The following is a 23,604-nucleotide window of genomic DNA, read 5'->3' on the forward strand; positions in this document are numbered from 1 at the left end:
TGCATCCCACAAATCTCCATCAACTGCAAGATGCTATCCTATCAATATGGGCCAACATTTCTAAAGAATGCTTTCAGCACCTTGTTGAATCAATGCCACGTAGAATTAAGGCAGTTCTGAAGGCGAAAGGGGGTCAAACACAGTATTAGTATGGTGTTCCTAATAATCCTTTAGGTGAGTGTATGTGTGTGTGTGTGTGTACTGTGTATATAATTATTTTGTATATAAATACACATATGCGTGTATATATTTAAGAATTTTTTTATTTATATATAATATAAATTAAATATACAGTCTATACATGCAAATATTTCTCAAATATATACATGCATGTGTGTGTATTTATATACACAGTACACACACACACATATATTATGTGAACACAAACTTTATTTTGGATGTGATTAATCGATGCCCAGCACTAAAGAAAATCTTAACTATCATTTCAAGAGGTCTTACATTTGAGGACAGAAATCATGACGTGGTTTAATGTGATGAATACACTTCAAAACACTCGGATTGAATGAAATAAATAGTCCATATTCAGAAAACCTACAGCAATATTCTGATATATTCTGCACATATAAACATCATATTCTGAACTCGGCTGCTGTATATAGAGCTAGAGCTTAACCCTCTGGTGTTTTTCTTGTGCTTTTTTTTATTTCAATGAAATGACTGTACTATATTTTAGAATTTTTAGGAGATTGTATGATACTAAATTATATTTACGCTGTATTTATAATCCATTTATTCACTTTGTGAGCATAGACCCTTAATATGACATTTCCAGCTTAAACTGGTAAATCTTGAACGCTTTAGAGCGACAGACTGGAGTTTGATCTCTTCAGAGATGACATTAGGCAGATTATTAAGTTTAAAAAAGTTACAGAATTTTACATTTATTGTTATGAAAAATGCACAAAAAAAAACTATTTTAAATGTTTATATGAAGTATATATTTTCAAAATCACGTTTTACTCTAAAACTGCAAGAAAATTAAAGCCATAAATCTAAACTCATGTATTTGTGTAATTTGTGTTCCAAATTTGAGGAATATCTGAATAAATTGTAATATCTGAATAAATTGTAATATCTAAATAAATGATGTTTCAGTGAGAGTGTGTTCGGCTGCAGTACCAAACGCTTCCACTAGAGGAAACTCTCACATTCATTTCCAGTCTGAGCGCGAGAAACACAAGTGTGACTGTTGTTATCAGGACCGTTTAACCTGTCGAATCATGACCGTGATTATGTGTGTGTTCACACAGCAAGTGCCAAAACCTTTGCCAGGTTTCGTACCATTCCGATGAAGTAAATAAATTACTTAAAAAAAAAAAAAAAATGGCCGAAGAGCACCAGAGGGTTTGACGAGCATGTGGATACAGTGTGTGTGTGTGTGTGTGTGTGTGTGAGAGAGAGTGATGCTTTACTGTGAAACTCTCATACACAGAATCTGCAAAAGAGGCCAGAGCTGCAGTGTGTGAGTACAGAGAGTGTGTGTGTATGTTTGTGTGTGTGTGTGTGTGTGTGTGTGTGTGTGTGTGTGTGTGTGTGTGTGTGTGTGTGTGTGTGTGTGTGTGAGAGTTGCAGTGTGTGAGTACAGAGAGAGAGTGTGTGTGTGTGTGTGTGTGAGAGCTGCAGTGTGTGAGTACAGAGTGTGTGAGAACAGAGTGTGTGTGAGAGCTGCAGTGTGTGAGCACAGAGAGAGGTGTGTGTGTGTGTGTGTGTGTGTGTGTGTGTGTGTGTGAGAGTTGCAGTGTGTGAGAGTACAGAGGGAGTGTGTGTGTGTGTGTGTGTGTGTGTGTGTGTGAGAGAGTTGCAGTGTGTGAGTACAGAGGGAGTGTGTGTGTGTGTGTGTGTGTGTGTGTGAGAGAGTTGCAGTGTGTGAGTACAGAGTGTGTGTGAGAGCTGCAGTGTATGAGCACAGAGAGAGTGTGTGTGTGTGAGAGCTGCAGTGTGTGAGTACAGAGAGAGAGTGTGTGAGTGTGTGTGTGAGAGCTGCAGTGTGTGAGCACAGAGAGAGAGTGTGTGTGTGTGTGTGAGAGCTGCAGTGTGTGAGCACAGAGAGAGAGAGTGTGTGTGTGTGTGTGTGTGTGTGTGTGTGTGAGAGCTGCAGTGTGTGAGCACAGAGAGAGAGAGTGTGTGTGTGTGTGTGTGTGTGTGTGTGTGTGTGAGCTGCAGTGTGTGAGTACAGAGTGTGTGTGAGAGCTGCAGTGTGTGAGCACAGAGAGAGTGTGTGTGTGTGTGTGTGTGTGTGTGTGTGTGTGTGTGTGTGTGTGTGTGTGTGTGTGTGTGTGTGTGTGTGTGTGTGTGTGTGTGTGTGTGTGTGTGTGTGTGTGAGAGAGCTGCAGTGTGTGAGTACAGAGTGTGTGTGAGAGCTGCAGTGTGTGAGCACAGAGAGAGTGTGTGTGTGTGTGTGAGAGCAGGTTAACCTAGATATAGTGCGCTGACGTCCTCATGAGGTTCTTTAGGGTTCTGGTGTCTGTGGTCATTATTATTCACACGATATAGAAGTGTGTGTGTGTGTGTGTGTGTGTGTGTGTGTGTGTGTGTGTAGGTTTAGTGTTCACTGGTGTGTGTTGTCCTGGGTTCTCAGGTGGTGGTTTTCCTCTAGTTGTGGTTTCTAGGTAGAGTGTGTGTGTGTGTGTGTGTGTGTGTGTGTGTGTGTGTTAGTAGGTTTATCTCTCTCTCTCTCTCTCTCTCTCTCTCTCTCTTCAGAGTAATCGTCCCGAGAGAGAGTGGCCCGTCAAGTGTCTGAAGGTGTATCTGGGCATTAAGAAGAAGCTCCGCCCCCCCACATGGTGAGATCAGTGGAAGCTGAACTAAACCCTCCAGAGCAACAGATGTTGAAGCACTTTATGATGTTTCATGCATTAATATCATGATTTCCTCTTTGAAACTGGATGTATTTTGAAAAGCGTTATATAAATACAATTGCAGATGGTGAATGCCTCAGTGAGGAGTTTACTAGAAGTAGTGATGTTGTGTGTGTGTGTGTGTGTGTGTGTGTGTGTGTGTGTGTGTGTGTGTGTGTGTGTGTGTGTGTGTGTGTGTGTGTGTGTGTGTGTGTGTGTGTGTTTAAAGCTAGGGTAGGTAATCCTGTTCAGAAACACTTTTTTTTATACTGGGTGAAATGGTCCTTCCATCCTGATAGTAGTCAATACATTATGTGTTCAGAAAAAGGAATGAAAACAATCAGACCTCTGTAGCAGCTGCAGGACAGTAAAAACTCTGACCAATCACTGCCACTCGGTCCGAGTGTAAAGAACCAATCAGATGCCTTCATGTATCGTGCTGTCACTCACTCTCGCAACCATGGCTACCACCCCTGTTGCTAGATCTGCCCATATGCGCGCGCACCCGTTTGATTTGAGGAGTGTAAGTCAAGAGATGCGCGGAACCTACGAAGAGTAAAATTATGGCAGAGAAAGAGCATTCAAAATTCAAAGCACCTGCATATGCAGTCAGCGAAGGCAGACAAGGCAAAAACTACTTCCTCGGACCCTGCCCGCACTCTTGAACGACCTCCTCTGCTTCGCCCTCGACCCCGGACCTGTCCTCGAACCGACGATGAGGTACTTGTCTCCGGACTGTAACGTTAGTCCTCATTAGAGTCAACAATGTTTTCATCATGGAAACTCTTACATGCAAAACACCGTATATGTTATGAATCTTACACGAAATTCACCTTCATCACAGTGTAACTGATGGTAATGGAAAAACGTGTATCAATGCAACCTGTTTTTAGTTTTGCCTTATAAATATAGCTCGTTACCGAATGAAACTTTACCATTATCGATATGCTAGCTTGATAGTGAGTACTAAAAGAAATCTTATTTGTTTATATTCATAGTGATAAAGTTAGGTATTTTATTACATGTGATTCTGACATGATGTCACTGTATGTACTGCGCTCCTTCCTCTCCACTCGTCTCAGGTAATAAATGCGTCTTCCAGCTGAGCCTGAGCGTTTGGAGTCGTGCGTTCATGTGTTTTGGGGGCGTGGCTTTGGAAGGAGCTCAGAAGGGAGGGGGTGGGAGTGAATGGAAATAATGAGCTGTGTTTATTGCAGATTAAAAGGTCTACAGTCACTCGATTTTTATACTCTCTTTTTCAGAGCACTTACATTTTAATTATGTATTGGCATATAAAGACAGTTTAAACAAATTTGAAAATATAAAATTTTATAAAAATCCTACCTACCCTAGCTTTAATGTATACTGCCGTTCACAAGTTTCGTATCGGTACTTTTTTTAAAGTCTCTCCTGCTCAACAAGGCATGAACTCCTGAAACGCCTCCAGTGTAGTCTTGAGTTTCTCCCGGGAACGAACACGTCACAGTATTCCTCATTATAATAATTCATACGCAGAATAAAGGGGCGGGGCCTGGGTGAGTGAGTTAGTAGTGTGTTAAACTGGCGGTTATGGTAAGGGGCGGGACATTTCCCAAATACACTCGAAGCGCTCGACCAATCACAACACACTGATCCAGCCGACCAATCAGAGCACAGTGTGCTTTTCAGTGTTACTCCTTGTTTCAGAACGTTCAGAGAACATTCAAAAGGAACATCCAGTAATGTTGAAGAATGATGAAATGAATGCACTTAAAACACGTTTGAAAGCTGTGTGTTTTGAACGCTCAGAACACGTGTTGTAATCTGAGGATGTGTGTGTGACTCTGACCAGCAGGGGTCAGTGTGTGTCAGGACACGAGCAGATACAGCGGAAATAAAGCCTGACATATCAAACAATAACATGAAGAACTTTGAAATGGAGCAGTTTATTGAACCTTCAGACTGTATAAAGTCTTCATATTTGATCCATCAGGATTTTCTGGCTCATATTCCGGGTCTGGATCATCTTGTTCATGTGTGTTATCTGTTCAGTACGAGGCGGTTCGTCAGATTCTCTCACAGCACTGCGAGTGTGACTGTAGTAATGATTGAATTTAAGGGAATCTGAACATGATCGTCTGTGGAAATCAATATTAAACAGATATAGACTCTGAGTGTTTAACTCTCTCTCTCTCTCTCTCTATAGTTGGGGTCTCACTGTCATCTATGAAAGCGAGAAACAGGAAAAGCAGGAGAGACAGCAGTGGTGAGAAATCTGTGTGTGTGTCTGTGTGTTTGTGAACACAAGTTTCTGACTCAGACAAACAAGGGTAAAGGTTCGTTTAGCCCCTCTAGACACACACACACTCACATACAGACACTCTCACACACACCGACACAAACACTCTCACACACACTCACTCACACACTCTCTCTCTCACACACACACACACACACACACACACTCGCATACAGACACTCTCACACACACACAGACACATGCACTCACACACTCTCTCACACACCCACACATACAGACACTCTCACACACACAGACACACGCACTCACACACACATACTTGCATACAGACACTCTCACACACACACACTCGCATACAGACACTCTCACACACACAGAGAAGCGTCTGTATCAGTTATATTCTCTGTAAATAATGTTAATATGTTGTGACTCAAACCTCTAGCAGGGTTTCTCATACTGGGGTTTGTGAGTTGATGAAAATATACTAATTAATTACATTGAATCCATTGAAATCATGTTTTCATGAGGTGTGTGTGTGTGTTTGTGTCAGGTACCTGTGCTGCGACACACAGACAGATATGAGGGAATGGTTCGCTACGTTCATGAGCATACAGGTCAGTCCCAGAGGATCAACACACACTCCTTTAATTCTGGTGTTAAAGTGCTGTTATTCTGGAGAAATAGATGTGTTTAACCTTCCTAAATCTCTCTCTCTCTCTCTCACTCACTCACTCACACTCTCTCTCTTTCAGAACGGTGGGCGAGTGTGGCCGGCGGAGTGGTCGAAGTCTCGCTCCGCGAGTCGCTCAGCGCCACTAGATGCTCGTTTCGGTAACGTGTCTCTGATTCCTCTGCGCGGCAGTGAGAACGAGATGAGGAATAGTGTCGCCGCTTTCACAGCCGATCCTCTCGCCGTGAGTCTGATCAGCCAATCACAGCAGGGCTGGCCAATCACACAGCCAATCACACGCCTCGCTGCTCACGAACCGAGCCAGCGGTGTGTTTCCAATGCTTTTACGACCAATTTATACAAATGAGTAAAAGGTGGCTAATTCGGACGAATTCGTGTGACCTCACTCGTTTGAATTTGTACTATTTGTCCAAAACCATGTGATGGGTAGGTTTAGGGGCGGGGTCAGGGGTAGGTTTAGGGGCGGGGTCAGGGGATAGGTTTAGGGGCGGGGTCAGGGGATAGGTTTAGGGGCGGGGTCAGTGGTAGGTTTAGGGGCGGGGTCAGGGGATAGGTTTAGGGGCGGGGTCAGGGGATAGGTTTAGGGGCGGGTCAGGGGTAGGTTTAGGGTCAGAGGTAGATTTAGGGGCGGGTCAGGGGTAGGTTTAGGGTCAGAGGTAGGGTTAGGGGCGGGTCAGGGGTAGGTTTAGGGTCAGAGGTAGGGTTAGGGGTGTGGTCAGGGGTAGGTTTAGGGTCAGAGGTAGGGGTAGGGGCGGGGTCAGAGGATAGGTTTAGGGGCGGGTCAGGGGTAGGTTTAGGGTCAGAGGTAGATTTAGGGGCGGGTCAGGGGTAGGTTTAGGGTCAGAGGTAGGGTTAGGGGCGTGGTCAGGGGTAGGTCATACGTATGAATTCATACAAATTAGCCACTTCATAAAATTCCTACGAATTGCCGTGAGATCGGGTTGGTGTTTACTGTACAACGCCATAACTCGCTGATTAATTATCATCGTTGAAGAAATCAACTAGCTAGTCTCAACTGTTTCCCGAAACCGTATTGTCGCAAATTGATCGTTCAACCACGTTGGTTAATGATGTCACGCAGGTTTAGGAGTAATACCTACTGTTAATGAATCTGTATGAGATCGAATTAACGCTTGACATCCGAGGACTATTTCTAATTCTTCTCAGTTATTTTGCTTTATTTCCAGATTGAATCATAGACTCGTTCTAGAGCACTAGAGCAGGTGCGCACTCTTCAGAACAACGCTTACATCTCTTGACAAACTAAAAGACGTAAATGACATTTGTATGTATTCTAAATAAAAGATATAGATTGTACTGAATGTCAGCTGGATTATTTGGCTCAAGATCAGGATTTATTGAATCCACATGTCATTAAAACAAGAAACTCTGCTTCTAACACAACTCTGCGATGCTGTTTGCGATGGTTTCGGGAAACTCAGACTCGTTGAGCTGCTGATAACGACAGAACACGATGCTTTGGAGAAACACAGCCCTGATCAGCTTTGAGATTAAAGCAGTATATACAGTATATACAGTAAACCGTGAGCTATAAGATATATCCATCATGCTGTGTGATTACCCATGAGCCCTCACTCTTCTGATTCGCTGAGCTTCATGTTCAGCCCACAGTGTGCAGTCGGTCACATGACTCGTGATATTTGTGTCTCGAGCATCACGTGGGCCGAACATGAACTCTCGTGTGCTAATGCTTCATTACTGGAGGATGTGGAGGTGTGTTTAATAATGTTGATAACAGCTGGTGTTGGGTTATGACTCCTATCTTTATTCCCTTTGATCCTTACCCATAATGCCTCTTTATACGGGGTGCAAAAAACATCATGTTTGGTGAAACTTCAGACATGAAACTCTAGAACAAAACAGAAAGAGTGTTTCATGTCTAAAGTTACACACAAATAAATGTTGATTAGTGCCGGACAACGATTAATCAATCCGAAGTAAAAGTTGAACTGTGTATAAATAATTACACACATATGCATGTGTATCATACAGAAATATAAATGTGTTATATATAAATAACACATTTTTCTTAAACATATACATGAATATGTGTGTGTTTACAAAATAATTATACACAGTACACACACACACATATATATTATGTAAACACACTTTGCGATTAATCGTTGCCCGGCACTAATATTTATATTTCTAAAGTTTGTTTTATTTAATTTTGCATTAATTTGTGGGTGAGTGATGGTGATGATGGTGAAGCGGTCATGATGACCTCTGACCTCTTCAGTCCTGTGTAAATCTGAGTGACACTGAGAGACTGGTTTGTTTTCCCACAGCTCTTCAGAAATGTTTGACGAAGTGAACAGCGCTCAGGTGAGACTCAGGTGAGACTCCTGCTGTAACACATTAACCCCTGTGTGACCTTAGGGACATTTCTCTTTCTCAGTTTAGTTCTTTTGATCATTTTGCCTGTGTTATTAATGCCAACTGCATGCATTTTGGCAAAGGTGTGTATTTTTATTGGAATTGTACTATTTCACCCCCATTTTCTTTAATACTGTAAATCTATGTTGCACCAGTAACACACACTACTTCCTCTCAATCATGTCCCCATTGACACCCATTAAAACTGCTATTTTAAATCCCAGGGCCATTTAACTATAAAATGATGCAATCTTTGTGAACAGGCTTTAATCCTGTGGGCGCGGCTTCAGAAGTTACATTTAAAAAAAAAATTTTTTTACCAGATGGTCCATTTTCTCATGTTTGGCCTTTAAAGCAAAAACTCGCTTTATTCCTGTTTTCTGCTTCTCATATTATAGAGACAATTAGATAAATCATGCAGCTGTAAGTGTGTGTGTGTGTGTGTGTGTGTGTGTCTGTGTGTCAGAGTGTGCTTTGGATGTGTGTAATAACAAAAAAAAGTGTGTGTGTGTGTGTGTGTGTGTGTGCTTGTAATATTTTAGAGAGGAAAACTCAACTGCAAATCCTAAAGCTAATATTTTGAGATGTCAGCCTCACATTTGTAACTCAACTTGTTCAGATTTATGGCTTTGATTTTCTAGCAGATTTAGAGTTCAACATGTTTCATAAAATATACATCTTTATATAAAATAATGTTCATAAATGCTTTTTATAAACTTAAACCAATATAACCAATATATTTGGTTTTACTTTTTAAACTTAAACTTTATTTTGGTGTCCTTGTTACATATGTTACATGTACTTACCATAGTAATAACAGTAAAGTATGCATAATTACATGCAACCTACCCTAACCCTATAGTAAGCACATGTTGTTGATTATTATTACTCAGCACTTATATATATAATTACACTGTAACACTGACACCTTAAAATAAGCCAATAATCTGCCAATCTTCTTTAAAATGAGACCAAACTTCAACGCTGATATTTTTGTTCACTATAAACTTATGTGTAACTTTTTTAGATTGATACGCCAGGATGAATAACCCGTGTGTGTACGATTGCAGGATCTGAGTGTGTGACGGCCTCTCCATCTGAACCGGCTCGACTCTCCAGTGCCTGAGCGTTCGCTGTTCATGAAGCTTCACACACACTTTGACCGTGGGTTCATGGATCACACACACACTCACTCTGGGACATCAGACTGTTAGCGGGCTCGTGTGGTTCACCTGGGTCACATGACCTGGAAAAGACTCTGTGTTTCGTGTGTTCAGAGACCTCGTATGTGTTTTCTGTTTAACAGACTTTATAAATTATTTCAGTTTTAATGTCAGTAAGAGAGAGATGAATCACATCATACTTTAAAGGTCACGGATCAGTCCATGTGTGTGTGTGTGTGTGTGTGTGTGTGTGTGTGTGTGTGTGTGTGTGTGTGTGTGTGTGTGTGTCTTTAACGGTGCATTCACAGCATGGCAGAATTACCATAATAATAATCATTTTATATATATATACTGATGAGCCAAAACATTATGACCATCTGATCTACCCAGATATTAATATGTGGTTTTGTGTGGAGATTATCAGTGATATTCTGTTCACCTGTGGTGTTGTGGCTCATCAGTGTGTGAGTGTGTGTGTGAGAGAGAGAGAGAGAGAGAGAGAGAGAGCGAGTGTGTGGGAGAGAGTGTGTGTGTGAGAGAGAGAGTGTGTGTGAGAGAGAGAGAGAGAGCGAGTGTGTGGGAGAGAGTGTGTGTGTGAGAGAGAGAGTGTGTGTGTGAGAGAGAGAGAGAGAGCGAGTGTGTGGGAGAGAGTGTGTGTGTGAGAGAGAGAGTGTGTGTGAGAGAGAGAGAGTGTGTGTGTGTAAGAGAGAGCGTGTAAGTGTTTGTTTGTGTGTGAGAGGGAGAGAGAGAGAGCGAGTGTGTGTGTGTGTGTGTGTGTGTGTCTGAGTATTTCATGCGTCTGTTTCACATTGAATCCTGTAGAATATGAAGTGATGATGATTTATTGATATTGATGTAATATAACTGTATTCATATGATTAGCCTTTATAATTTAATCACGATGTTTCACACATTTATCATTCCGTATGAGACTGATTGTAGCGTTTTAATAAGAGAAAAGTGTAAATCACACTGGTTTAGTTTACACACACACTGGGACTCGTTAATGAATCTGATGTGTAAGTACAGAAGCCTCGTCTGATCACGCTCTCAGTTTGAGGATTTCATGTGGAATTAAATCAGTGGCATAAATGAGTTATTCCCGCTAATTTAGTGAGCAGACGCTCATTAGTGTCTTAACTGGTACACATGAAGACTTGTGTTAAATTTGAAGTATTGCACATAATTCATCCATCAGTCATTATTCAGATCAGGCGTCTGGAAAATATAGATTAGTTTACATGTTCGCCTCAAATTATGTGTTTTGTGTCCGTGTTTTGGACCCCATTGACTTTCATTACATGGACGGAACATTTTAGTTTTCCATAAATGAACTATTCTTTTAAAACATGTCCATTTGAGAACAGAGTTTAGTGTCTAATTAAATGATTATTTTGACATTAGCATGTTGAGATTTTACCTGGTTTTGATGAAGTCTTTGTACATGTTTTGATTTTCTTGTTGAATCTGATCAGTGTGTAAAAATATCATAATTCTAAATGTTTTACAGTGTGTGTGTAGTCACTGTCAGTTCACTCTGATCATGCACAATAAGACCAGGGACTTTAATTAAGAGAGTCAATAGTTTTAAATCGACTTTGATGCAAGATTTTCAAAAATCGATTGTGTGTGTTTGAGGAGTTTCTGAAGTGAAGCGTCGGGAGCTTATATATATATATATATGCAGCTCATATTTCACCTCGGATTTAACTAAACAATGAATGAATACATTTTAGCTTTAAATAAAAATTATTATTATTATTATTTAATATTAATATTATTATTTATTTAAATTATTTTAAATAAAATAAAGCAAGATATGTTCATGTTTTGCATTGGCATCATTCTGATGCAGGGTTATTTGTATTAACTAAAACTATTAAAACATTTCTGCTATTGGAAACAATTGAAGCGGAAATAAAATAAGATGTAAAACTTGATAAAAACTGAAAATTAGACTTTTTGTCTTTGCTAATGGCTGTAATAAGATCAAGTTGGAGCACTAAAATTACTGAACTAATATTTAAACCATTAAATATGTTTTATATTAAAAATGTATGTATATATATATAATGAACATAAATGTATATAAATATATTTAATATTTCAATTGAAACTGAAACTAAATTAAGTTATACCTAAATAATGATATTAAACAAAAACAATCAAACAAAAGCACATCACAAAATTGCTAAAACTTAAACTGAAATAAAAATAAATACATATAAAAATAAAAGCTATTTAAAATAAAAAATATAAATAATACTAAAATAACAATTTCAAACTATCCTGAAAAAAATAACAATAGATTCAATTGTGAAGTATTTTATTTTGTTTGTAAAAATGGGAAAATAAGTAATCATTATTGAATAATTTGATGACATAAAAGCAGTGTTTAATTGTTATACAAAAGTTAATTTAAGCTCATTTAAATGTTCTTGTTTTTTCCCCCAGACTGGATTATTTTTATTACTGTATTACATGAGAAAATAATGAGAATTTTGGATTTGATTGTCTTGAACATGATGCACAATACAAAACTCTTAATGGTCCTAAAAATAGCCTTCGTTTTCTTGTGAAATACCATATTTTATATTTTTATTTTTCTCATTTGCTGTTTGTCCTTTATTTATGTGCAATATCACATGTTTAGGTGTGACATCATCATTAAGAGGTCGTCATGATGAAGTTGTGACCTCTGACCTTCTGTCTGTTCTTGCGGATCGTCTCGATCATTATCGTGTCCCGATGAAACGAGCTCCTCATTAGAGTCCCGTATCACCATAGCAACTGCTCTTCTACATCATCATCATATACAGGCATATTGACAACACGATTCTTTCTCTTGCTCTATGCATTTATTTGTGCATTCATATTTAGCTCATGAAGAACCAGGTACTATTGTAGTTTTTGCTAATATAATATCAGATTTTATTTTTATATTTTCTGTTTTCATTTGAATTATAAAGTTTTAGTAATTTTATATATGTATATAAACATTTTTTTTATTTTTTATTTTTTATTTAGTTTTAGGCTTCCTTGGCAACTATATTAAATTCTATTGTAGTTAATGTTAATATTCTGAATTATTTCAATTAAATGTTTTGTTTTTTTCTCATTTTATTATTACTATTATTATTTTAAATATGTCGATATATTTTGTTTTATTAAGTTTTAGTTTTTATTTTATTTTAGGCTGCAAAAATGAAGAATGTTGCCTTGGCAACTAGATTAAATACTATTATGTTTTTGATAATATTTACATTTTATTATTAGATTTTATATTTTCATTTCAATTTTAAACTTAATTGTGTTGTGTTTTTGTCATTTTAGTTGTTGTAATTTATTTCAAAAATAAGCTAAAATAGCTAGCTAAAATACTATTATAGTTTTTGTTAATATTTTAAATTAGTTAGATTTTATTTTTATACTTTCTATTTTCATTTGAATTTTATAGTTTTAGTAAAATTTGCGCATTTTGCCATTTGATATAATTTTATTTAATTGTAGTGTTAGTTTGCAAATTTGAGATGTAGCCTTAGCAACTACCTAAAATAAAATAAGTTTTTAAAATATATATATATATATACATACATACATACATACATACATGATTCATGACACTTGTATTGTAATGTGTGTATCGTGAGGTAGTTTCGTTTCTGAAATCCAACACACACATATATTTATCCAGTCAGAGTGTCAGTGTTTCTTTAGAGCATTAGGGTGATGTTCCTTTAAATGTTGAGCAGGTGAAGAAGAAAATACGAGGAAACCAACACGAGAAAGAAAACACACAACACACACATGTAAGTGTTTCTTTTAGTGCAGTTTATCTATTTGCGTCTGTAGATTTCAGTTTCAATACATATCTTTAAAAGTTTTGTCCTCCATTTCAGCTGCCCCAAAACTTACAGTTTTATTCATATATATATTCTGAAAGTTTTTATTGTGGGGTTTGTTCATAACATCATTTGCCTGCTTTTTATAACATTTTATTCCTAAAAACATGGAGATTTTTTGACGGTATTTTCTGATTTCTGAGAAACATCTAATATTTTGAATCTGTCTTTATCCAATGTTCAAATTTCTGTTCTGGAAATACATGCTAATTAGTGCATTTTTTATTAGATCATGTCTAATTTGCATATTGAAACATGATATTTCATAAATAGTGTAATACAAAACAATTATCTTGATGTACCGTGTTTAGTCAACTAAGGAAGAATGGTGAGATCTATTCAAAATCTGTCTATTTTGACCTTACTCTCTTCTTGTCTTGCCTTAAAATAATGGGGGAAAATAATAAACCATTTCATTTTTAAAGTGGTTGTTTTGTACACAAAGACAAATGCCGATCCGAATTTTTGTGCACAAAATTATCTTACTCATATTTCCATTGAAGAAACACAGCTGTCTGTAGTACGACAGGCATTAAACTGTTTTGTTACGTAATTCATTGTCAGTCCATCAAATTAGTCCAGACACACACACACACACACACACACACACACACACACACACACACACACACACAGTGTTCACATGTTGTATTCTGGATTTAGAGTATAAAGGATTCGAAGGACTAAAATTGTTCTGCTGATGCTTCAGGCATGAAGATGAAAACACACACACACACACACACACTCAGAAGCATCTGAGTAACTGCAGGTGCTTTTCCATGTGTATTGCTTTCAAATGCATGATTATTTTTGCCTGTGTGTGTGTATGAATGTGAGAATAAACTTCCCTCCAGCTGATTCCACATCAACACTGTTCTGGAGAGAATGTGTTTCGATGGAGGGATGGATAGAGGGATAACGAGAGAGAGAGAGAGAGATGTGTCTCCGCAGGCCATCTTTTCACTGGTTTCTGAACTAGCTGGCGCTTCTGCTTATGTAAGTTGTTTTCATATGAGTCTGTTGGTGCACAATGAAAAACAACTTCTGAAAGTGTGTATAATCTCTCCACAGATCGTTTTTCACAGGCTGAGTGTGTGTGAGAGAGATAATACTTACCATTGAGCCCTATCCAGATAACAGGGAAACACTCTTCCAGTGACGTTCAAAGTTATCTGGTCTTTCATAATGTTCTCAAAACGTTAGAACAGAAACATTATTTAAACATCATTTAGTGTTTTGTTCTGAAATGTTTCAGTTGGACGTTTGTTTGATGTTTTTTTAAATGTTACTGTTTTCGGAATGTACAGAAAACATTCTAAAGTAACGTTCAGAAAACATTCAAAAGTAACGTTCAGAAAACATTCTAAAGTAACGTTCAGAGAACATTCAAAAGTAACGTTCAGAAAACATTCAAAAGTAACGTTCAGAGAACATTCAAAAGTAGCGTTCAGAGAACATTCTAAAGTAACATTCAGAGAACATTCAAAAGTAACGTTCAGAGAACATTCTAAAGTAACGTTCAGAGAACATTCAAAAGTAACATTCAGAGAACATTCTAAAGTAACATTCAGAGAACATTCAAAAGTAGCGTTCAGAGAACATTCTAAAGTAACATTCAGAGAACATTCAAAAGTAGCGTTCAGAAAACATTCAAAAGTAACGTTCAGAGAACATTCAAAAGTAACATTCAGAGAACATTCAAAAGTAGCGTTCAGAAAACATTCAAAAGTAACGTTCAGAGAACATTCAAAAGTAACATTCAGAGAACATTCTAAAGTAACGTTCAGAGAACATTCTAAAGTAACATTCAGAGAACATTCAAAAGTAGCGTTCAGAAAACATTCAAAAGTAACATTCAGAGAACATTCTAAAGTAACATTCAGAGAACATTCAAAAGTAGCGTTCAGAAAACATTCAAAAGTAACATTCAGAGAACATTCAAAAGTAACGTTCAGAAAACATTCTAAAGTAACATTCAGAGAACATTCAAAAGTAACGTTCAGAGAACATTCTAAAGTAACGTTCAGAAAACATTCAAAAGTAACGTTCAGAAAACATTCAAAAGTAACGTTCAGAAAACATTCAAAAGTAACGTTCAGAGAACATTCTAAAGTAACGTTCAGAGAACATTCTAAAGTAACGTTCAGAGAACATTCTAAAGTAACGTTCAGAGAACATTCAAAAGTAACGTTCAGAGAACATTCAAAAGTAACGTTCAGAAAACATTCTAAAGTAACGTTCAGAGAACATTCAAAAGTAACGTTCAGAGAACATTCAAAAGTAACGTTCAGAGAACATTCAAAAGTAACGTTCAGAAAACATTCTAAAGTAACATTCCCATACAAGAATGATACAATGGAATGTTCCATTAACGTTCACATAACCAAGAAGAAAATGTTTTTAAACATAAAAAAAAACACGAATGTTTTGAACGTTGAAAGAACTTGTTTTCGTAGCGTTAGCCGAGTGTTTTTGTCAGCGGTGAGAATGGAGAGATGAGACTGTGGTGTTTTCAGAGAGAGAGAGAGATTTGAACATCACTGAACTGAAGCAGAAACTGCTGAAATGTGTAGCTCAGTAAAGCTGCTTAAGAGCTGAAGCTTCACAGCCACAACCTCACACAACTTACAGGATTAATTAAGCAGAAAAGTGCTGATGCTTTACGAGAGAGAGTTTCCTTTTTATACACGGCTCAGCTTCAGGAATATGAACGTACACACACACTTTATAATACATAAATGACTGAAGCCTGAAGCCTGAAGTCTGTTCATGATGTACAGATATACCGGCCACTAATTTAGTGATTTCTGATCTCATTATCCTGAAACACACATGGTTTAATAACATAATTATTAAACCACTGTCGTATGACATTCAAACACACCTAGTGTGTGTGCGGTGCTGATGCGGTCGTCACGGCGACCAGGCTTCAGTGATTGACAGGTGGAGTGATTGAGCTGTCAGGAGGAATGATGGTGAATTAAGAGAAAAGAAACTTCAACAGTAATTACGTGTTTAGTATCGACTGAAAGCATGCGATTCCTCATTAAAACTGAAGATGAGGAGGCTCTGTGATCTTCATCTCACACAGCAGACTTTTCTGTAGATATGCTGGTGTTTTGTGATCATTTTTATTTTGCTTGGAACAAAATAAAGCAACACACACACACACACACAGAGAGAGAGAGAGAAAACACTCATCTGATGAGATTCAGTCTGGGTAAAAAGCTGAAGACTTTCACTAATGTTGGGGGACGTCACTTCTTGTTGACGTTTAAAGTATTGTCAAACAAAACGGAGGCTAGCTCGACCCTCTCCTCCTCCTCATCCGCGCACTAACCCCCCAAACCACACCCCAAATCCTTCTGGTCAGTTATTGGCTGGAACAGTTTGTTATGTTTGTGGTGCGGGTGAGCCCAGTTTGTTTTTCTTGCCGTTTGTGGAGCCTGGGCTGTCTACTGAGACCGCGTATTGTTACAGTGTGTTCAGGGGACAGGCAGCTAGCGGATGGGGAGGAGATGTTTGCTGGATGTGACAAAAAATGTGTTGGCCTAAAGAACGCGTGACATCACTTAGAGCACCTTTAAGTTATGAAAACATTATTTGTGAAATGTTCTGTGAATGTACAAAATGTCCAGTTTCTCAAATGTTTTATAATGTTATATGAATGTTAAAGGAACATTCCATTCCATCATTCATCAAACATTACTGGAATGTTACATTTGAATATTCTCTGAATGTTCTGAAACAAGTAACATTTAAAAAAACATTGAACGTCCAACTGAAACACTTCAGAAATAAAACATTCCACAAATAATTTTGAGAACATTATTAAAGATCAGATAACTTTGAACAAACGTTTGTTCATAACTTTGGAGAACCTTGAGAGAACGTTTCCTAAAGGTTGGGGAAAGTATCATAAACATGCTCTTCAAAAAGCAAACCTACGCGAGAGAAGAGGAGAAACTGATCCAAAAGAAAGTGAGTTTATGCGTAAAACAAGAACAAATATCTGCTTGCTAATGGTCTCAGAAAAATAAACTAGTCTTTTTCTGACCACATTGGAAGATATTTGTTCTTGTTTTAAGCATAAACTCACTTCATTTTGATAACTAACTACATTAGTTAACATGAAGAACAATATATTTTCATAGCATTTATTAATCTTTGTTAATATTAGTTTATACAAATGTAATTGTTTGTTCATGTTAGTTCACAGTGCATAAACTAATGGTAACAGATACAACTTTTGATTGTGATACTGTGTGTGTGTGTGTGTGTGTGTGTGTGTGTGTGTGTGTGTGTGTGTGTGTGTGTGTGTGTGTGTGTGTGTTATCTGAAGGCTTCTCCATTAGCTGTGCTGCACAGACTCACTGGTGTGTGTTGACCTCTGTTATTAGCTGTGCATTAGACTGGAAGACAGGCAGAGAAATCTGATCTGGCCTCTCCCTCACACATACACACACACACACACACACACACACTCGGCTCCCAGTAATTCCTGCACTTCTCCCGGAATCAATATGAGTCGTGCCATCTGCCTTCAGCAAACACACACACACACACACTCACACTCACATCATAAAAGCGCTTCATAAATGCTTCTTGAAGTTGCCAGAACTGCACATCATGTTCAGATCATCGTATGTGTTTTCATGATTTAATACTCATGAGTATTAGAGAACGTAAAGCTTTGATTCGACCTGAAACGACATTAAAACTCCACGGATAAGTCGACTTCATCTGATCATCCGAGTGAAACATCACGACTCCTGCATCCAGAGACAGAATCTAAACATATGTTTATGAGCTTCAGCCAATTCAAAACTACATACAAGATCACATGATGATGAGTAATGACTGAAGACTTAATCAGTTAATCACGATAGGATCAAATGATCTCCTGCAGACTGACTGTAACTTACATAAAAAATGACCATGGGAACCAATGCTACATTTAATCATTCTGCAAACATTCAATTCAGTTCACATTTATAGCACTTTTCACAACACGCATCATTTCACAGCAGCTCTACAGAAAGTGCACGAGTCCACATTACAGTTTACAGTGATCTGTTATCAGAGGAAACTGTCTAAAGTTATGTATTTCAGAAATGTATATAATCACAGTTAGCGAAAAATGTAGTAATTTAAACAATATAGTAATTTAATGCAGATACATCGAGCTCATTGCAGTAATGAACACATCATGGGAACGTTACTTTTGAATGTTCTGAAACAAGTTGTAACTTTAAAAAAAGAAAACATTCCACAATGTATAAATAATGTTGTGCCAATATTTTGAAAACATTATTAAAGGCAAGTTACCAGTGTTATAATCTCATGTGGTATTTTGGCGGAATTGATTTTTAAATTTGACCGGATTCTGGTCAGCTGACTTTACTTATTTAGCTCGATCTGAGAATCTTTGATACAATCTCACATAACATCTTCCTAGACATTTATTGACATTCCTTGATTTAGATCGTATCTTTCTGGTCGCACTCAGTTTGTACAACTCAAAAACTTCAGATCTGAGCCATCGCATGGTGTTCCCCAAGGCTCGGTCTTGGGCCCTCTTTTATTTATCATTTATTTACTCCCCTTTGGACACATTTTTAGGAAGTACGGTATTTATTTCCACCTGTCTTCCATGCTTCTGTTTTTCCTCCACTTTCTCTGTCCAGTTGCTTAGCTGAAATTAAAAACTGCTTTTCATAAAATTATCTGAAACTCAATCATGGTAAAACTAAAATTCTCCTGGTAGGTACGAAATCTGGTCTGGCTATATCTGATAGTTACTCTGTGACTATCCACCAGTCCATAGTTTTCCATCTACGCAGGTTGTTCATTATTATTTGTTCTGCATATTTTAATTTATGAAACATAAACCATCTTAAAATGCCAATTACGTTACATATTGATTATTGCAATTCTCTTCTCTTTGGTCTTCCTTCTGAATTTCTACATGAACTGCAGCTGTATGAATCATTTCTATAACTCCTCTCATTAAGCACATTTCTCCTGTTCTTCAACGCTTGCACTGGCCTCCGGTAAAATATCGAATTGATTTCTCCTTACCTACAAAGCTCTTAATAATCAAGCTCTTTCATATCTTTCTGATCTTCTTCACATTTATATTCCTGTCCGTACCCTCAGCTCTTCTTCATCAGTCTCTCTATTCTCTCCATACATTCGCCTGAACATGATTGCTTCTAGGGCTTTTAGTTATGCTAACTCTCTTCTCCTGGACTTTTGTTACAGCGACAGTCTTCTCACGTTTAAATCTCGTCTTAAAACTTGTGCATTTAAACAGGCTTATTTAATCTGGCACATGAAATGAGCAATATCTCATTCTTCAGTGTGTAATGTAGATTATAGTATGCTTTGTCTATTGTTGTTACACTGATGCTTTTAGGAAGATTTGTAAGGTGACCTTGAGTATCATGAAAGGCGCCTATAAATAAAATGTATTATTGTTATTATTATTATTATACATATACATACAGAACATCCATCAATACAGAACATCCATCCATAATCCATCAATACATCCATCCATCAATCAATACATCCATCATCCATCCATAAATCCATCCATCCATACATACATACGTCCATAACAGAAAAAGAAATAGAATTTATTGTTCACTAATACATTTGAACTATTTGCAAATAATATTGTATTTTAAAGTACGCATTCATTTAGTTGTTAATCGTGTGTCTTACATGCCTAATGGCTCCATTACTGTTTCTTGTCCCATCAAATTCTATTACGAATTACATGAATCACTGAATGATAATCTATATTTTCAATTCAAAATGGTGTCAAAAAGTCAAGTAGTTTGCATCACTAGATATTATTGTTGGTCGTTTCTAGCTGATAAAATGAAGACTAACCTGTGATGCTCAACACTGCTGTCCTCTGTTCTCTCTTTATTTGAGCGTCGGCATGTTTTTGATGATATAATGGTAGCAGGTGGCCTCAGATGAAGCGCTCCGAGTGTGTGTGTGTGTGTGTGAGAGAGAGATGTTTATCTGAGTGTGTGTGAGATGTTCATCTGATGCCCAGGAGGGTGTCCGTGATGTGAAATAATCTGACACAGTGGAGGAAATGCTTTGAGTTGTGCTGTGATGCTCACGTGTGTTTATTGAGCCAGAGAGTTTTATATGAGACAGACGTTCCAGTTCACTACACAAACTATCCTCTGTGTGAGTGTGATCAAGGTAAATCTCTTTATTTCCTTGATTTAAACTTTAGCCTTCCTGTTGTTTTGAACTGGGTACAACCCAGCTGACAGGGAACGTTCTCGCAAGATTCTCCAAAGTTATGAGGAAACGTTCTTCCAGTAATGTTAATAGAACATTTGTTTAAAGTTATCTGGTCTTTAATAACATTCAGAGAACATTCAAAAGTAACGTTCAGAGAACATTCAAAAGTAACATTCAGAGAACATTCAAAAGTAATGTTCAGAGAACATTCTAAAGTAACATTCAGAGAACATTCAAAAGTAATGTTACACATTACACATTTACACATTTAGTCATTTAGCAGACGCTTTTATCCAAAGCGACTTACAAATTAGGACTAAATAAAGCGAGTCATCATGAAGAGGCAAAAACAACAACAACGCAAGAAGTGTTCAGAATACGAAGTTCAGGCATTATTCAGAGTAGCATAAGTCTGATAAGTGATGTTTCAAAGGAAATTTTTTTTTATTTATTTATTTATTTTTTTTTTTTTATGAGGTTAAGTGCTCACGGAAGAGATGGGTTTCTTCAGCTGTTTTTTGAATGTTGCCAGTGATTCTGCATTCCGGATGAGGCCGGGGAGAGCGTTCCACCAGCATGGAACTGTGAATGAGAATGTTCTGGAAAGTGATTTTGTGGCTCTCTGTGATGGAACCACGAGACATCGCTCGTTGATCGATCGTAGGCGTCTGGTAGGGATGTAGACTCGTAGGAGTGAGTGAAAGTAGGAGGGAGCTGAGCCTGTGATAGATCTGTAAGCAAGCGTCAATGCCTTGAACTTGATGCGAGCAGCGAGAGGTAGCCAGTGCAGAGAGATTAACAGAGGAGTGACGTGGGCCCTCTTGGGCTCGTTGAAGACAAGACGAGCTGCAGCATTCTGGATCATCTGTAGAGGTTTTGTTGCACATGCTGGAAGTCCGGCCAAAAGAGCATTACAGTAGTCAAGCCTAGAAATGACCAGGGCCTGGACGAGAAGTTGTGTTGCATGCTCAGTTAGGAAAGGCCTGATCTTCCTGATGTTGTGCAGTGCAAACCTGCATGATCGAGCTGTCTTTGAAATGTGATCTGTGAAGGACAGCTGGTCATCAAGCGTTACTCCGAGATTTCTGACCGACCTTGATGGGGTGATTGATGATGACTCTAGCTGGATGGTGAAGTCGTGTTGTATAGACAGATTGGCAGGGAGGATGAGAAGCTCAGTCTTTGCCAGGTTGAGCTGCAGGTGATGTTCCTTCATCCATGTGGAGATGTCCGCCAGACAGCTTGAGACCCGTGCAGCTACTGTGGGATCATCTGGTTGAAACGAGAGGAAGAGCTGTGTGTCATCACACAGCTCTTGAATGTTCTCTGAAAAGTAATGTTCAGAGAACATTCAAAAGTAATGTTCAGAGAACATTCTAAAGTAACGTTCAGAGAACATTCAAAAGTAACGTTCAGAGAACATTCTAAAGTAACGTTCAGAGAACATTCAAAAGTAATGTTCAGAGAACATTCTAAAGTAACGTTCAGAGAACATTCAAAAGTAACATTTAGAGAACATTCAAAAGTAACATTTAGAGAACATTCAAAAGTAACATTTAGAGAACATTCTAAAGTAACATTCAGAAAACATTCAAAAGTAACATTCAGAGAACATTCAAAAGTTAGAATCAGAGAACATTCAAAAGTAATGTTCAGAGAACATTCAAAAGTAACGTTCAGAGAACATTCTAAAGTAACGTTCAGAGAACATTCAAAAGTAACAATCAGAACATTCAAAAGTAACAATCAGAGAACATTCAAAAGTAACATTTAGAGAACATTCAAAAGTAACGTTCAGAAAACATTCAAAAGTAACATTTAGAGAACATTCAAAAGTAACATTTAGAGAACATTCTAAAGTAACATTCAGAGAACATTCAAAAGTAACATTTAGAGAACATTCAAAAGTATAATAATGTTTGAAGAATTATGAAATGGAATGTTCGCTTAACGTTTGAATAACCAAACAAAACAAAAAGTTTTTGAAACATTTAATACTGGTCGTTCAGAGAACATTCAGAAGTAATGTTTTCATAACTTAATAGGAACATATTTTGGTAGCTGGGAACTTTTGATTTCTGTGACACCCCATTGATTTCCATGCAATTCGTCAAAAATCACTACAAATAAAAAAACTAAATTAAACGTGTAAAATGTGTTTCTCACACATCTTTTCAGTGCTGCATTGGACTAGTAGCTGGAATACAAAAAACAACCAAGTTTATTAGAGAAATTTCAAGTACGTTTTTTCTTGTATTTTATATTTTGGTCCTTGACAAGCTACAGTAAAAACATTCTTTTTTTTTCTGACTCTGCTGTTTTTCAAAGTGTTGATTTTTGGTGAATTGAATGGAAACCAAATGGTGGCTCAGTTTGACCCCATCGTCATCGATTTAACCCGTGCCTCTCCAAAACTTATCTTAGCACACACATTCATGAGCCTGAATGAGAAAAAGTCTCCAAATTTCAAGAAAAAATACACAGTTTAAGCATTTTACTGAACAGCTGTTGGGTTAACCTTATAGAACTGATTAAAACGCCAGTCTGACCAATGGCAGCACAGGGTAAAAGCAGGAACTCAATCTGATTGGCTGTCTGGGGTAAGTTATGATCTCTTTCATTGGCTGTCTCAGTTCTACACTCCAAAAAGTTCTTTCTCAGTGTTTCTGCACAAATATCTAAACATTCTGAAATCAGGAGCCATTTACTGGAGAAGCAAAATAACTGAAGATATTAACATATTAAGACTGAAAAATGTATCAAAATGAAGTGAGTTTGTGCGTAAAACAATAATAATATCTGCCAATGGAGTCAGAAAAATAATCTTGTTTGGCTTTTGAATAGTTCTTTTTCCGACCCCTTGATTTCAGCCCAAACTCTGGATCTGCAGTGTAGAGTTATTCCCAGCGCAGCAGGATCAGTAAATGAGTGTGTGTCCTCAGGCGATGGCCTCTCTGCCACAGTCTCGTGTGAATAATGTGATCAGATGTTTCCTGAAGATAAACACTTGCGCTTTACTGTCTGAGAACATGATGAAGGACTCGCACCTTTATCACTCTGTCCTTCAGGCTTCATTTAC

General features: G+C 37.7%; 1 protein-coding gene across 4 annotated transcripts in view; it reads left to right on the forward strand.

Annotated features, from left to right (window-relative positions):
* The window catches only part of arap1 (ArfGAP with RhoGAP domain, ankyrin repeat and PH domain 1), a 100,278-nt gene extending 89,423 nt beyond the window's left edge, over window positions 1-10,855 (forward strand). For 3 of the 4 annotated variants that reach the window (XM_084420070.1, XM_084420072.1, XM_084420073.1), the window contains 6 exons: window positions 2,722-2,804; window positions 5,044-5,103; window positions 5,648-5,711; window positions 5,850-6,011; window positions 8,101-8,148; window positions 9,259-10,855. In XM_084420070.1, coding sequence (XP_084276196.1) covers window positions 2,722-2,804; window positions 5,044-5,103; window positions 5,648-5,711; window positions 5,850-6,011; window positions 8,101-8,118 — 387 coding nt within the window. In that variant the 3' untranslated portion in view covers window positions 8,119-8,148; window positions 9,259-10,855. The remainder of the gene's footprint in view (window positions 1-2,721; window positions 2,805-5,043; window positions 5,104-5,647; window positions 5,712-5,849; window positions 6,012-8,100; window positions 8,149-9,258) is intronic. The other variant, XM_084420071.1, reaches the window with a different exon arrangement.
* The last annotated feature ends 12,749 nt before the right edge of the window (window positions 10,856-23,604 follow it).

The sequence above is a fragment of the Rutilus rutilus genome, assembly GCF_951802725.1.
Source record: "Rutilus rutilus genome assembly, chromosome: 9".
In the NCBI taxonomy this organism is placed as follows: domain Eukaryota; kingdom Metazoa; phylum Chordata; class Actinopteri; order Cypriniformes; family Leuciscidae; genus Rutilus; species Rutilus rutilus.